Source organism: Eulemur rufifrons, chromosome 2 (assembly GCF_041146395.1).
Source record: "Eulemur rufifrons isolate Redbay chromosome 2, OSU_ERuf_1, whole genome shotgun sequence".
NCBI classification, from domain to species: domain Eukaryota; kingdom Metazoa; phylum Chordata; class Mammalia; order Primates; family Lemuridae; genus Eulemur; species Eulemur rufifrons.
In genome coordinates, this window is record NC_090984.1 from 95,409,168 (window position 1) to 95,423,194 (window position 14,027).

At 41.1% G+C, this 14,027-nt stretch overlaps 2 protein-coding genes across 2 annotated transcripts in view; one reads left to right on the top strand and one right to left on the bottom strand.

Moving 5' to 3' along the window:
• Nucleotides 1-13,995, top strand: part of ARG2 (arginase 2) — a 31,804-nt gene extending 17,809 nt beyond the window's left edge. The window contains exons 3-8 of the mRNA XM_069465063.1: nt 4,017-4,194; nt 8,171-8,330; nt 9,027-9,121; nt 9,287-9,391; nt 10,548-10,684; nt 13,622-13,995. Of these exons, the coding sequence (XP_069321164.1) occupies nt 4,017-4,194; nt 8,171-8,330; nt 9,027-9,121; nt 9,287-9,391; nt 10,548-10,684; nt 13,622-13,827 (881 nt within the window). The 3' untranslated portion in view covers nt 13,828-13,995. The remainder of the gene's footprint in view (nt 1-4,016; nt 4,195-8,170; nt 8,331-9,026; nt 9,122-9,286; nt 9,392-10,547; nt 10,685-13,621) is intronic.
• TMEM229B (transmembrane protein 229B) overlaps nt 1-14,027 on the bottom strand; it is a 206,365-nt gene that overhangs the window by 150,311 nt on the left and 42,027 nt on the right. The gene's annotated exons all lie outside the window — the stretch shown is intronic.

Here is a 14,027-nt window from a genome sequence, read left to right on the forward strand (position 1 = left end):
GCAAATTAAAGAGCAGAATTGGGTGTGGGAGGGTAGTCCACTCAGGCAGGACCTCTCAAGATACTAATCCCTTAAGGGGGTCTGCCCTCAGCTTTGTGGATCCAGAAACACAAGGCTTGCTGTATGCGTGGCTCATCAGGCTTCCAGACCGAGAGACTCATGCTAACTACACTGGATTAACCAAAATGCCTGTGCACGATTATGTTGAGCAATAGTCTTTCCAGCATCCACTGTCTGGAAGCCCTTGCTGGTACGAAGGCATCCAGAAAACCAAGTGAATAACCAGAAGACTGTTTGGTAAGAAGAAATGAGAGTAAATGGAGTTGGATGATTTTCGGAGAATCCACTGTCCAGATTGTCAATTCATCTGGGGAAGCACCCCACAGCAGAGTTACTCATCTGATGACTAAAGTTCTTTTATGAAATTCAGTCTGGCTTCCTGGAGAGCATTGCTATAAGACTGCCAAATCCAATCCTCTTTGGGCTTCTTAGGCTTTGTGCAGCTTTTTCCTGATAATACAAGTGAGCAGAGTACTGTTTTGTGTCACGAATATCTAAGTCTACATCCTAGTGTCCATGATTGGACTTGAGTGTTTCCCAAGTTCTGTGACTTATTTAATCTACTGGATTGAGCATCTTAAGTCTCCTGTATTTTTCTTAATGGTCATGTGAGTTTTAATGAGTTAAAGTGCCTGGCAAATAGTTCTAAAAAGTTAGTTAATATTAACATTATTTTAGATTACAAATTTATAATTATATGCCTAATAGTATAAAACACCAGGCATGCCCTGGTGTCTTATATCTAGTAAGAACCTAATGATGTGGTTTGAGGAGGATACAGAGATAAACATGGATGTGGAAGTGGAAACACCCAAGAATAGACACCACCATTCAGTATCTGTCTACTGCATGACTGTGTTGCCAACAGAGACAAGATAAGATAGTGACTTGAAGGTTAATTAAGGCTTTATTGCTAAGTCTAAAGTTTAAAGTGTCCTTCCCATATTTTGAGATTTGTTGAAGTCCATAATGACTTTACTCATGGCTTTTTGTCTTTTTAAAAAAATTCTTATAGATGTTTCATTTGGTCATTTTTCTCTTGGTTCACAATGTTTTTGGTCTGCTCTCATATTCTTCTCACTCCTCCTCCCCCTTTTCTTTTTATTTAGTTTGGATCTTCTCCAGTTTGGAGCCTTTTACGTGATTATTTCTTAAAATGCAGTGACTGAAAGATACAGAATTCTTGCTGCAGGTGTATCTTACCTTTAAGAATAGGATAAGGTTTTCTGCAATCCTTTGGTTTGCCTCATGTTCCTGCCCATTGTTGGCCATACAGGTTTATGTTATGGTCATTGCTTGTCAGATTTTTACATTCCCTCAAAAGTTTGGCTTTGGATTGAGTGTTCAAGAGGTAAAGCTCAAAACTGTATAGTTTAAATTCATGATGAGTCCATGCTGGTCTTAATCCAAATCTTCAACACCAATCTCTGCAAATAATAAAATATACTATTTCTGTCCTCTTAACTATCTCCCCCCACCCTCAATACCTGGACTCCAGTTTGAGAATCAGGGCTATAAGGATACAATCTATGATAACATTCTGCTCTCTGATAGTTCATATCCTTTTTGATAGAGTTGGATTATTTAGTCCTCACCCTAAATGTAGCATCCAACATGGGTGGAAAAATATTCAAACCTGTCAGAATATATTGCTAGTTCTTAAAATGTTAGAATCAGTAGGGATTCTTTTGGGAAACAAACTTCATAGTAAAGAATACAGCTTAAGCACCCCAATTTGAAAATCCAAAATGCTCTAAAATCTGAAACTTTCTGAGTACCAACATGACATCACAAGTTACCTGAACACATTATTTTTTTCTCTGTATTAATGGTATGGTATGTCATATTTTTTCTTGTTAAGTACTATGGTGTGAATAAGTATAAGAAAATCATTGCTTCTCAGCAGCATATAAATTCAGAGCCAGGAATGATGGTAATGCCAAACAACCATAGATTGTCCACAAGGGTGGCTAAGATAGTAACACCTTTGCTTCTTTGCTTTTCTTTTTCTTTTCCTCCTTTTCTTTTCTTTTCTTTTTTTTTTTTTTTTTTTTGAGACAGGACCTTGCTCTGTCGCCTTGGCTGGAACGTGGTAGCATCATTATAGCTCACTGGAGCCTCTAACTCCTGGGCTCAAGTGATCCACCAGCCTTGGCCTCCTGAGTAGCTGGGACTTCAAGTGTGCACCAACACACCCAGCTAACTTTTTAAAATTTTTTGTAGAGACGGGGTCTTACTATGTTGGCTAGGCTAGTCTTGAACTCCTGACCTTCCACCTTTACCTCCCAAAGTGCTGAGTTTATAGGCATGAGCTACTACACCTGGTTCTGACACCTTTGCTTTCTGATGGTTTGGTATATGCAAACTTTGATGCACAAAATTATTTTTTAAATTGTGTAAAATTAGGCCGGGCATGGTGGCTCATGCCTGTAATCCTAGCACTCTGGGAGGCTGAGGCAGGAGGATCGCTCGAAGTTGGGAGTTTGAGACCAGCCTGAGCAAGAGCGAGACCCCGTCTCTACTAAAAATAGAAAGAAACTAGCTGGGCAGCTAAAAATATATAGAAAAAGTTAGCTGGGCATGGTGGCGCATGCCTGTAGTCCCAGCTAATCGGGAGGCTGAGGCAGGAGGATCTCCTGAGTCTAGGAGTTTGGGGTTGCTGTGAGCTAGGCTGACACCACGGCACTCTAGCCCGGGCAATAGAGGGAGACTCTGTCTCAAAAAAAAAAAAAAAAAAAAGTGTAAAATTACCTTTAGGCTATGGGTATAAGGGGTGTATGAAACAAACAAGTAAATTTTGTATTTAAACTTGGGTTCTAGCCCTAAGATATTTCATTATATTCAAATATTCTAGGCCGGGTGCAGTGGCTCACACCTGTAATCCTGCACTCCAGGAGGATTGCTCAAGGTCAGGAGTTCGAGACCAGCCTGAGCAAGAGCGAGACCCCATCTCTACTAAAAAAAAAAAAAAAAAGAAATGATTTGGACAGCTAAAAAAAAAAAAAAAAAAAAAAAAATATATATATATATATATATATATATATATATATATATAGAAAAACTTAGCCGGGCATGGTGGTGCATGCCTGTAGTCCCAGCTACTTGGGAGGCTGAGGCAGGAGGATCACTTGAGCCCAGGAGTTTGAGGTTGCTGTGAGCTAGGCTGATGCCACAGCACTCCAGCTGAGGCAACAGAGTGTGAGACTCTGTCTCAAAAAAAAAACACCACCACAAATATTCTAAAAACCAAAAAATCCCAAATCCCAAACACTTCTGGTCCCAAGCGTTTCAGATAAGGGGTACTCATCCTGTACAAACATTGGAGCCACATGGCCTGATTCTGGCACTGAGCAACCATGTGACCTTGGCTAGGTTACTTCTCTTTGCTTCAGTTTCCTCATCTACAGAATAGGCATATTTTAGTTGCCTCACAGAATTGTTCTGAGTCTTAAAATAAGGATTTACGTTAAGCAGTTAGAACCTTGGCTGGGACCTTGTAAGCTATCAGTATTTCTCTTTTAGGATGCTTCAGATTGACTTTGTATTTATTAAAAAGTTTATAACATGAGAATTTCTGTGTATTTTTGTCCTAAATTAATAGTACTTTAAATTCTGTTCATTCTTCTTGGTATTTCATTTTCACTCTATAACTCTGGGATATCTCAGGTCTAATTGCTACTAATTTTGAGATTGTTAGGTTAAGGCATTCAACATCTCTGGGTTTCAGTTTCCAAAGCCCAGCTGCTTCTGCTAAATGGTGTTCATAATAGGATCAACTTTACAGGATTGCTGGGAAGATTGAGATGATCCTGCCACAATTGCGTGAACTTTGGAATTTTACTGTGATAAAATGTTTATGATGTGTGCTTTGTCACAAGTTGTTATTTGTGACCCAGGCAAGTAAGAGTTGGAATAGCACATAAAATTCATCATGTCATCCCCTCATTTGTTTCCAGGCTGCCACCTAAAAGACTTTGGAGATTTGAGTTTTACTCCAGTGCCCAAAGATGATCTCTACAACAACCTGATAGTGAATCCACGCTCAGTGGGCCTTGCCAACCAGGAACTGGCTGAGGTGGTTAGTAGAGCGGTGTCAGGTGGCTACAACTGTGTCACGGTGGGAGGAGACCACAGGTAAGCTGGGAGATGCGGTGGGGAGGGGCTGGATTACATGGTGCATTGTGCTAATCACTTAGCTTCTTTCTCAGTTTTCTTACCTGGAGAAAAATACCCTGCAGAATTTTTAGGGTATGATGTATATAATAGTATTTTAATGTCTAAGATCATCAGCTGCCAAAGGCACCATGTGATTTATTTATTTATTGTACCACACATTGTGTAGTAAGAGGGTGTGTACATTCAGACACAGCAAGTTCAACGGTAGACTAAGCAAGATTTTTAGGCACTGTTTCATGCTTATCTCCTGGAAAGCTTTCTTGAGACACTATCTTATGACTTTGGAGAATTGGAAAGAGCCACTGATAGGCTGAATTTGGTCATTTTTGTTAGCATTTCTGCAAATAGATTTGTTAGAGATCCCCCTTAATATGTGAATACATTTTTTACCTCCACAATATGAACCCTAGGTGGCATACTAATGCAATCAGTCTTTTGTCTTTTTTTTTGGGAAACAGGGTCTTGCTCTGTCACCCACGCTGGAGTGCATTGGTATGATCATAGCTCACTGTAGCTTTGATCTCCTGGGCTCAAGTGATCCTCCCCACTTCAGCCTCCTGAGTAGCTGGGACTCCAGGTGTGCACCACCACACCTGGCTACATTTTTAAAATTTTCTGTAGAGACAGGGTCTTTTTATGTTGCCCAGGCTGGTCTCAAACTCCTGACCTCAAGCCATCCTCCCACCTTGCACTCCCAAAGCGCTGGGATTACTCATGAGCCACCACACAAGGCCTGATCCTTTGCCTCTTAATGAATCAGCATGTACTTTGTTGAGTACTGTTCTGATGTTTGCTTAGCAGTGCTAGGGATTGCAGGAAAATTGTGATCTATCAGGACTAGATGAAATACATACATATGGAATAAAAAATAAAAAAAAAATACTGAGTTTGGCTGGGTGCAGTGGCTCACAACTATAATCCTAGCATTCTGGGAGGCTGAGGCAAGAGGATTGCTTGAGGTCAGGAGTTTGAAACCAGCCTGAACGAGAGCGAGACCCCACCTCTACCCAATATAGAAAAAAAATTAGCCAGGTGTGTGTTGGCGCATGCCTGCAGTCCCAGCTACTCAGGAGGCTGAGGAAGGATGATTGCTTGAGCCCAGGATTTGGAGGTTGCAGTGAGCTATGATCACACCATTGCACTCTACCCAAGATGACAGAGTGAGACTCTGTCTCAAAAAAAAATTGAATTCTACAAAATTTCAAAGGAAGAAGAGATCAGTCTGGGCTAGAGTAGGTCAGATTTCACAGGGAAGTGCGATTTGAGCCAAGTAATGAAGGTTTTTGGTAGAAAGAAAAAAGGTATTGAAGTACTAGGAGTATTAAGTACACCATACATAATTCTCAGTTAATCCTCCTAACAATACTATGAGGTAGATATGGTTTTATTTAATTTATTGCTGGAAGCACTGAGGGACAGAGGTTAGAAACTTATTCAAGTTGGGCGTGGTGGCACGTGCCTCTAGTCCCAGCTACTTGGCAGGCTGAGGTAGGAGGATCGCTTGTGCCCAGGAATTTGAGGCTAGCCTGGGCAATAAAGCTTGAACTTGCTTTGGGGGAAAAAAAAAAAAAAGAAAAGAAAACTTACCCCAAGGTCTAGAACCAGGAAGTAGCAAGCTGAGATTCAAATCAAATGTGACTTGTATAGCAATTATTTTCCCTGAGGTGCTCAGAGAGCTTTTCACATCACTAAACTTAAATCTTTGGTATATCTACAGACAGGCAGATTCCTCATTAGGAATAAAAATTCAGGCAGAACAAGAAAGTGGTCAGACTTAAGTTCTCTACTGAGATGACTACATCATTCAATTAAATCAACCAGACGGTGGGTCTCCTGCCTCCTTAGCTCAGTGCTGTCTGTGGAAGTGTAGTTATTTAGTCTTTCCTCCGGTCAAGTCTCACTCTTGGAGACTACCTATCAATGTGGTTATCAGTCTTTGGCTTTTCTTTTGCCTATAGCTATCTATATCGCAGCCATGTTACTACTAACCTATTTTTTTTTTTTTTTTTTTTTTTTTTTTGTTGAGACAGAGTCTCACTTTGTTGCCCAGGCTAGAGTGAGTGCCGTGGCGTCAGCTTAGCTCACAGCAACCTCAAACTCCTGGGCTCAAGCGATCCTACTGCCTCAGCCTCCCGAGTAGCTGGGACTACAGGCATGCGCCACTATGCCCGGCTAATTTTTTTTTTCTATATAGATTTTTAGGTGTCCATATAATGTCTTTCTATTTTTAGTAGAGACGGGGTCTCGCTCAGGCTGGTCTCGAACTCCTGACCTTGAGCAATCCACCCGCCTCGGCCTCCCAGAGTGCTAGGATTACAGGCGTGAGCCACCGCGCCCGGCCCTATTTCTTATTAAATGTTAAAACCTAGGCAATCTGGAAGATTCTAGAGAGGGTAGGATAAGTGTATACCTTGAACAGCTGTTGAACATTTTAAAGGAAGACACATTTTTAGGTCACTCCTCCTTTTACATAGTACAATACATATTATCACCTTAATTAAACCAATTCTGATTTAAACAGGCCAACTATATTATCCCTATCTTATAGAAAAGGAAATTGAAGTCTACAGAAGTTAGATGACCTGTCTCCAGTCACAGAGCTTTTCCTGAACTAAAACTTTGGTATTCTGACTTAATCCACTGCCTTTGCACTAGTCCATGCTCTACCTCAGAAGGGTCCACTGTGGGGCAGGGAGCCTAGAATGCTGTCTCATGCTGTACTGACCAAGGAGGATGGTTGCCGTTAGTTCCTAAGATGTTTAAGCTGCATTTCCCATTTATATCAAATTCCTTGGTTACTGGGAAGACGGGCAGCTTTCCAACCACAATCTCATCAGCTATCTCCCTAGAGTTGAGATAGGACAGTTGGCTAATGTAAGCAGAGCCCTAGGACAAGGAAAGGAAAAAACAGAAACACTTAAGAGTATTTGAGGCTGGGCACGGTGGCTCGTGCCTGTAATCCTAGCACTCTGGGAGACCGAGGCAGGAGGCTCGCTCGAGGTCAGGAGTTTGAGACCAGCCTGAGCAAGAGCGAGACCCCGTCTCTACTAAAAATAGAAAGAAATGATTTGGACAGCTTAAAAAAAATATATATATATATATACACACACACACATATATATAAAAAATTAGCCGGGCATGGTGGTGCATGCCTGTAGTCCCAGCTACTCGGGAGGCTGAGGCAGTAGGATCGCTTGAGCCCAGGAGTTTGAGGTTGCTGTGAGCTGGGCAGACGCCATGGCACTCTAGTCCGGGCAACAGAGTGAGACTCTGTCTCAAAAAAAAAAAAAAAATATTTGAATGCCTTGCTAATGTATATAAGGCAATATGCAAATAAACCTCTTATTTTATTCAGTGGTCTAAATGAGTTCTTTAATTGGGTTGCCCTGTTACTTTAATGTCTTTAACAGATTTTTTTTCAGTTTTTAAGAAGTATCACTTATAAGCTTTCTAAAAAATTGTAATGCTTTATAATTTTTATCCTTAAAAAGTTAATATAACTGATTCTTTGGAAGTTAGATCTCTCAGGTCTCTCTTAAGTGATATTAGCAACATTTTTTTGAGTTGTTCCAAATAGACCACATCATTTAACTGGATTTCACTCAACAAATATTTGAGGTAATTTTCTGCACCAGGGCTACTGGATCAAATTACATGGATTTAGGGGCAGCAATGACATCTGTCACACTGCTGAGATAGCCAGCTTTGAATCTTTAGAGCTTTGTATTTCTCCCTAACTCACGCAGTCACTCACTCACTCAAGGTTAATCTTTGGGAACTACAACTCCAGACTCTGGTGTCACCCAAACCCAGCCTCAGTCTATACCCTGACTTTGCCCTGAGAACAGAATATAAACTGTGTTGGCTGAGGACATTTGTTATTGGTGATGTTTGCCAAGCAGAGGGTCCTGAAGATTTTATCTGTTCTTTGCAGCCTTGCAATTGGTACCATTAGTGGCCATGCCCGACACTGCCCAGACCTTTGTGTCATCTGGGTTGATGCCCATGCAGATATCAATACACCCCTTACTACTTCATCAGGAAATCTCCATGGACAGCCTGTTTCATTTCTCCTCAGAGAGCTACAGGACAAGGTCAGTGGTCCGAAATGAAAGGTGAATGGCTTGTAGGGTTATCCCAGGGCTTTGAGGGTTAAGTAAGATTTCGGTGAAGAATGGGTTAAGTGTGGCCTTCATTTGTTCATCAAACGCTGTTATGGGCCAGGCACTCTGTTAGATACTATAAAGGCATATAAAGATGACCAGGACATGGTCCTTGCTCTTCGTTAAAGGCTTGCAGGCCACACGCCATACTCTGACACATTGGTCTAGAAGACAAGTAAAACCATGATTACCCCTGGGTAGTATTTTCCTGAGCTGTTTTGAGGACATGAAAGTCCATGTTAGGCATAGATTAGAATCTGTATATCCCTCCCCTCAGTGAGGAACCAAGTTAAAACAGGACAGCACAAAGATTATTCATTAGGCAGAATTCACGTTTTGCTGCTGGCAACTTGAGGTGGCCACTACTAGGTCTGTTAATGAGAAACCAAGACAGCCTTAGAGAAAGAGTTTTACTGTTCTTGAGAAAGCTGTACTGTGTTCTTCAGCTGCCCTTCTGAAACATTTCCACTTGTATCGGGGCTCTTTTCCAGATCGAGTGTGTCTTGTATTGCTTTAAACATATCCTGTGGGGTAGCAGAAGAAAGCAGACTCCGTATCTTGTGAAGCACATGATTATCTTGGTGAGACCAAGAATTCTTGATTAATCCTGTCTATTCCTCTTCATAGGTACCACAACTCCCAGGATTTTCCTGGATCAAACCTTGTATCTCTTCCCCAAGGATTGTGTATATTGGTCTAAGAGATGTGGACCCTCCTGAGCAGTAAGTTGATATATTAGAGTTAAACTTTGGGCCAATTATGTTCCATCTGAAAGGTTGATACTTGACTTAACCTGTTGTAGTCACTTAAAGGCAACCCCCCCTAAATATACATTTGCTAAAAATGATTTTTAAACTAAGGACTCCTTCCTTTATATCTCACCACAGTTTTATTTTAAAGAACTATGATATCCAATATTTTTCCATGAGAGACATTGATCGACTTGGTATCCAGAAGGTCATGGAACAGACATTTGATTTGCTGATTGGCAAGTAAGTAATGACAATGGATGTCTATTTCTGGGTCCCAGAGGGAACAGGGCAGACTCCCATAGGGCAGCATATTTTAGCCTCTTTTTTAAATTTTTTACTTTTTTTTTCTTCTTTTCACCTTTCCTTCCTGCTGGCACCTTGATCTTGGAGTTTAGCCTGTCTCTTGAGGATAGGAGCTTTACTTTTAAAATAAAAGCAAAACATATACATATAAAAATTTCAAATAGTTCAGAAAGACACAATATGAAACATAGGTCTTATTCTTCCTCTGGGGTTAGGAGGGGGTTTCCTTTAAGTCATTGCCCAGATCTCTGTCTCTCATGAATTTCTCTTTATCTTCATTTATATGCTTGTCTTTTGAGATGAGAGGCATTCATTGTTCCAAATGTCCCATTCTTTCCTGCCTCACTATTGCTTCACCTGAATTTTATATCAAGCAAATCTTGGTAGTGTAGAAAGATGGCAGATGAATGCCAATCAAATGTTAGCTTTAAGAGCATTTTCCCAATACCAAGTCTTTACTTTTAGGTGAGTAATGTCAGAAATGCTACCCAGCAATATGTCATTTTTTAAGCTGTTAAGACATTTAGTTATTTGGCATAGGGTGTTGTATGTTACTTTCAGCCATTGGACACCTGGGCTAAACTGAAGTTAGAATTGGAAGATGTTAAGATTGCAGACATAAGGTGTCAAAATGACTGGATAAAAATAAATAAATAACTAAAAATAAAAAAGATTGCAGACATAAAATCAGAGTTAAGTCAGCTGCTATTATATTCAGAGAGTAACAGCAACTGTAACCCAGATCAAGCCAACATAAATTAGAATATATCAGAGCCCCATCTCATATGGAAGTGAAGAATTCCCTCTATTGACAGTTATTCATGCAAGAGGTTCTAATGCCCAGGATAAACCAGAACTATAAATTGGAGTTAGTCTGTCTGAGGCATGCAGAACAAATAGCAATATCATGAAGTGGTGTGCAGGAAGTTACTATACTAATCTTAGTAACTTCCTGAAATAGAAAACCTAGAAATATTATTAATAGCTTTATTAGCAAAGTACCAGGACCAACAGCAATAAAATCAAGGAGTTGCAAACCACAGGAAGGTTGAGCACAACCAAATAAGTATTCTCTTATCCTCTTCCTTTCCAGAAGACAAAGGCCAATCCATCTGAGTTTTGATATTGATGCATTTGACCCTACGCTGGCTCCAGCCACAGGAACCCCTGTCGTAGGGGGACTGACCTATCGGGAAGGCATGTATATTACTGAGGAAATACACAATACAGGTATGTAGCAACCAGGTATGCAGCCCGTTAACTATTGTGTAAATATGCTGAAGTCTCTTGCCTACAGGAGGTTGTTTCTACTATTCCATGTCATTGTAGACTTTGTTTTTCCTTCAACTTTTATAGCTAATGATCATATGGCCAGGCTAATAAAGGATATAATCATTTGGAGGCATGTTTGGACCTAGCTCTTAATCTATGCCAAGGTAATACTGAATACAAAATTGTGTCTACTTAGACACTTATTAAATACAAGAATAAATTGCCACACTGATGCAGTTCCCTGTGTCTAAGTTATGTAAAGGTAGATTAAGATAAGAAGACAAGGCCAAGTAGCTATAATTTTTACTTTAATGTTAAGAGGTGGGGCCGGGTATGGTGGCTCACGCCTGTAATCCCAGCACTCTGGGAGGCCGAGGTGGGAGGATCGCTCGAGGTCAGGAGTTCGAGACCAGCCTGAGCAAGAGCGAGACCCCGTCTCAATTAAAAATAGAAATTATCTGGCCAACTAAAAATACATAAATAAAAAATTAGCCGGGCATGGTGGTGCATGCCTGTAGTCCCAGCTACTCGGGAGGCTGAGGCAGAAGGATTGCTTGAGCCCAGGAGTTTGAGGTTGCTGTGAGCTAGGCTGACGCCACCGCATGCTAGCCTGGGCAACAGAGTGAGACTCTGTTTCAAAAAAAAATGTTAAGAGGTTGGCTGGGCAGTGGCTCATGCCTGTAATCCCAACACTTTGGGAGATCAAGGCAGGAGGATTGCTTAAGGCCAAGAATTTAAGACCAGTCTGGGCAATGTGGTGAGATGCCATCTCTATAAAAAATTGAAAAAATTAGGCGGGCATGGTGGCATGCACCTGTAGTTCCAGCTACTTGGGAGGCTGAGGCAAGGAGAATCACTCAAGCCCAGGAGTTCAGGCTGTAGCGAGCTGACTATGCCACTGCATTCAAGCTTGGGCAACAGAGTGAGACTCTGTCTCTGAATGAATGAATGAATGAATAAATAAGATAGACAGATAGAGGTTGCTTCACTGGGAGTTGGGAATCTGGAGTTAAAGCTGATCTCTTGAAGATATTGGCAAGTTGGACAATATCTTAGGTCCATTTTTGTAGGGTAAGTCTTGTACTAGAGCTTGTTTGATAGGATCTTTAATAACGGGATAGAGTTAGATGAATGGCTGACGAAGAGTAGCTACAGGGGTTACTATCCCAAAACTCATACTTATTTGCACACAGTTTCCATTTCTGTCAGAAAGCTTCTGGTTTTAGAGCTATTTTAAATAACCTTTCATTCCAAAATTTAAAGAACTACCACATGATACTGCTTCAATAACCATCTCATGAAACTGGGGTACAGACAGAAGCACAGAGATCCCATATTGAAAGGTCCAGGGTAATAGGAAACTCTTGACTAGCTGGGATAGAAATTGCACTGAGAAATGGTATCACTGGCTCTGGAGCCTGCTAGAACCTTAGGCAGTACACAAAAGAAAATGGTACTTGTCTATCAGATATGACAGTGGCAAGTCTCATTCTCGGATCCATTAGATGTTGCTAGTGGTCCTTGGGTTAGTGGCCAGAGAACCTGGGAGTTCAGGCCTCTACCTTGCTTCCCAATGATACCACTAAGAGCAGGGTTTAATAATCTCTAGCAGTTAGATGTTGCAGTGGTCATGCCTTATCCCTCCTTTCCCCTGCTGCAGTATGATTTTATTCCAAAAGATTGTCATGACACTGTCAACTAGATACATAAAGCAGTTTGCTTAAACTAATTTACAGGGTGGCAACTGTCTACTAAAGGTACAGGTTTAGTTAGTGGAAATCAGAGATTCAGATCATCAGGTACCCAGGTCTATGTGCAGGAAATGATGGAACGGCTACTGTAAAATGCCTGTTCACTGCCGTTTTACAGTGCACTCGACTGTGCATTGCTAATAAGGGAAGACACGCTGACCAGATGTGATGGCATTGAGCATTTCAGATACTAGAAGGTAACATCAGTAAACCATTAGATATATTCACCTATGTTTCCAGACTTTATAGCTACCCTAAATATTCTCAGATACTTGTATTCTTGAATGCTAGTTTGTTCAGATGATTCTTCACCTAGAATAACCAACTAAAAAGTTAAATTCTTTAGAAGTGAGGCATGTAAGGGGGGTGGGAATGGAAGGCAGGTGTGGATAGGCTCTTCTGGTCTAATCTTTCCTTCGCCTCAGCCTCCTCCAGGCCAAACAACAGTGCTGAGAACTTTGGAACAAGTTCTCAAACCCTCAAGGAAGGTAACTGGAGTCCAAATTAAATAATCAACATATGGCTGAATCTTCCCTTGACCCAAGGGTAAGGTACTAGGTCACTCTGCTCAAAGATAAATAAATGCGTCAGATGCGGGACCTGCCCTCAGAGTTCAAGCTTGTAGGGGTGAGAATAAGGTTTGCAGTAATAACTAAGTTTCAGGGCAATGGTGGGGTGCTTTAACAGATACAGCATTAGAGTTCAAAAGTGGGAGTGGAGCTCTGGCTAGTAAGAAGTAGATTTTCTTTGCCTTAATATTTCCCTATTTCTAGGCAGGCATCTGGAAGGTTCCTAGTCATACTGGAGATGACACACATTTTCCCAAGAAGCAGGTTGGAAACCTCTGCATCCCCCACCAAGCCCCTTTTTCCAGAAGGCCTAATAGCTATGCCTATCATGTTAGCTGAACAGGGATGATTTAGTTCATTACCTTAAAGATTTCTTTCAAGCCTACCCTAGTATACTAGTGTTTTAACTTGAATTCATAGCCAAGAGGATGAGGTGCAATGGGCTTCCTGACAAGATAGTTTTATAGTAGAAAATGACTCTTGTTTTTACCTTGGCCTGTTCTCCCTGTCCAGGTGGGATGAACCTCATTGAGAATAACAGCGAATTTTCTGAGGTTTTGTCATTGTTCTTCCAGGGTTGCTGTCAGCACTGGATCTTGTTGAAGTCAATCCTCAGCTGGCCACTTCAGAGGAAGAGGCGAAGGCTACAGCTAGCCTGGCGGTGGATGTGATTGCTTCAAGTTTTGGTCAGACAAGGGAAGGAGGGCACATTGTCTATGACCAACTTCCTACTCCCAGTTCACCAGATGAATCAGAAAAGGAAGCATGTGTGAGAATTTAGGAAATACCGTGCATTGACATATTTCACAATGGGCATTCCAGAGTTGCAGGGTGTTTGAGGAGACAGATATTAAGTGGTTGTCTGGGTCAATATTGCCTTAATGAGAACATCTGCACATTTTCACAATTGTAAAGTTTCCCCTCTCCTCTATTTTGGTGACCAATACTACTGTAAATGTATTTGGGTTTTGGTAGTTCACT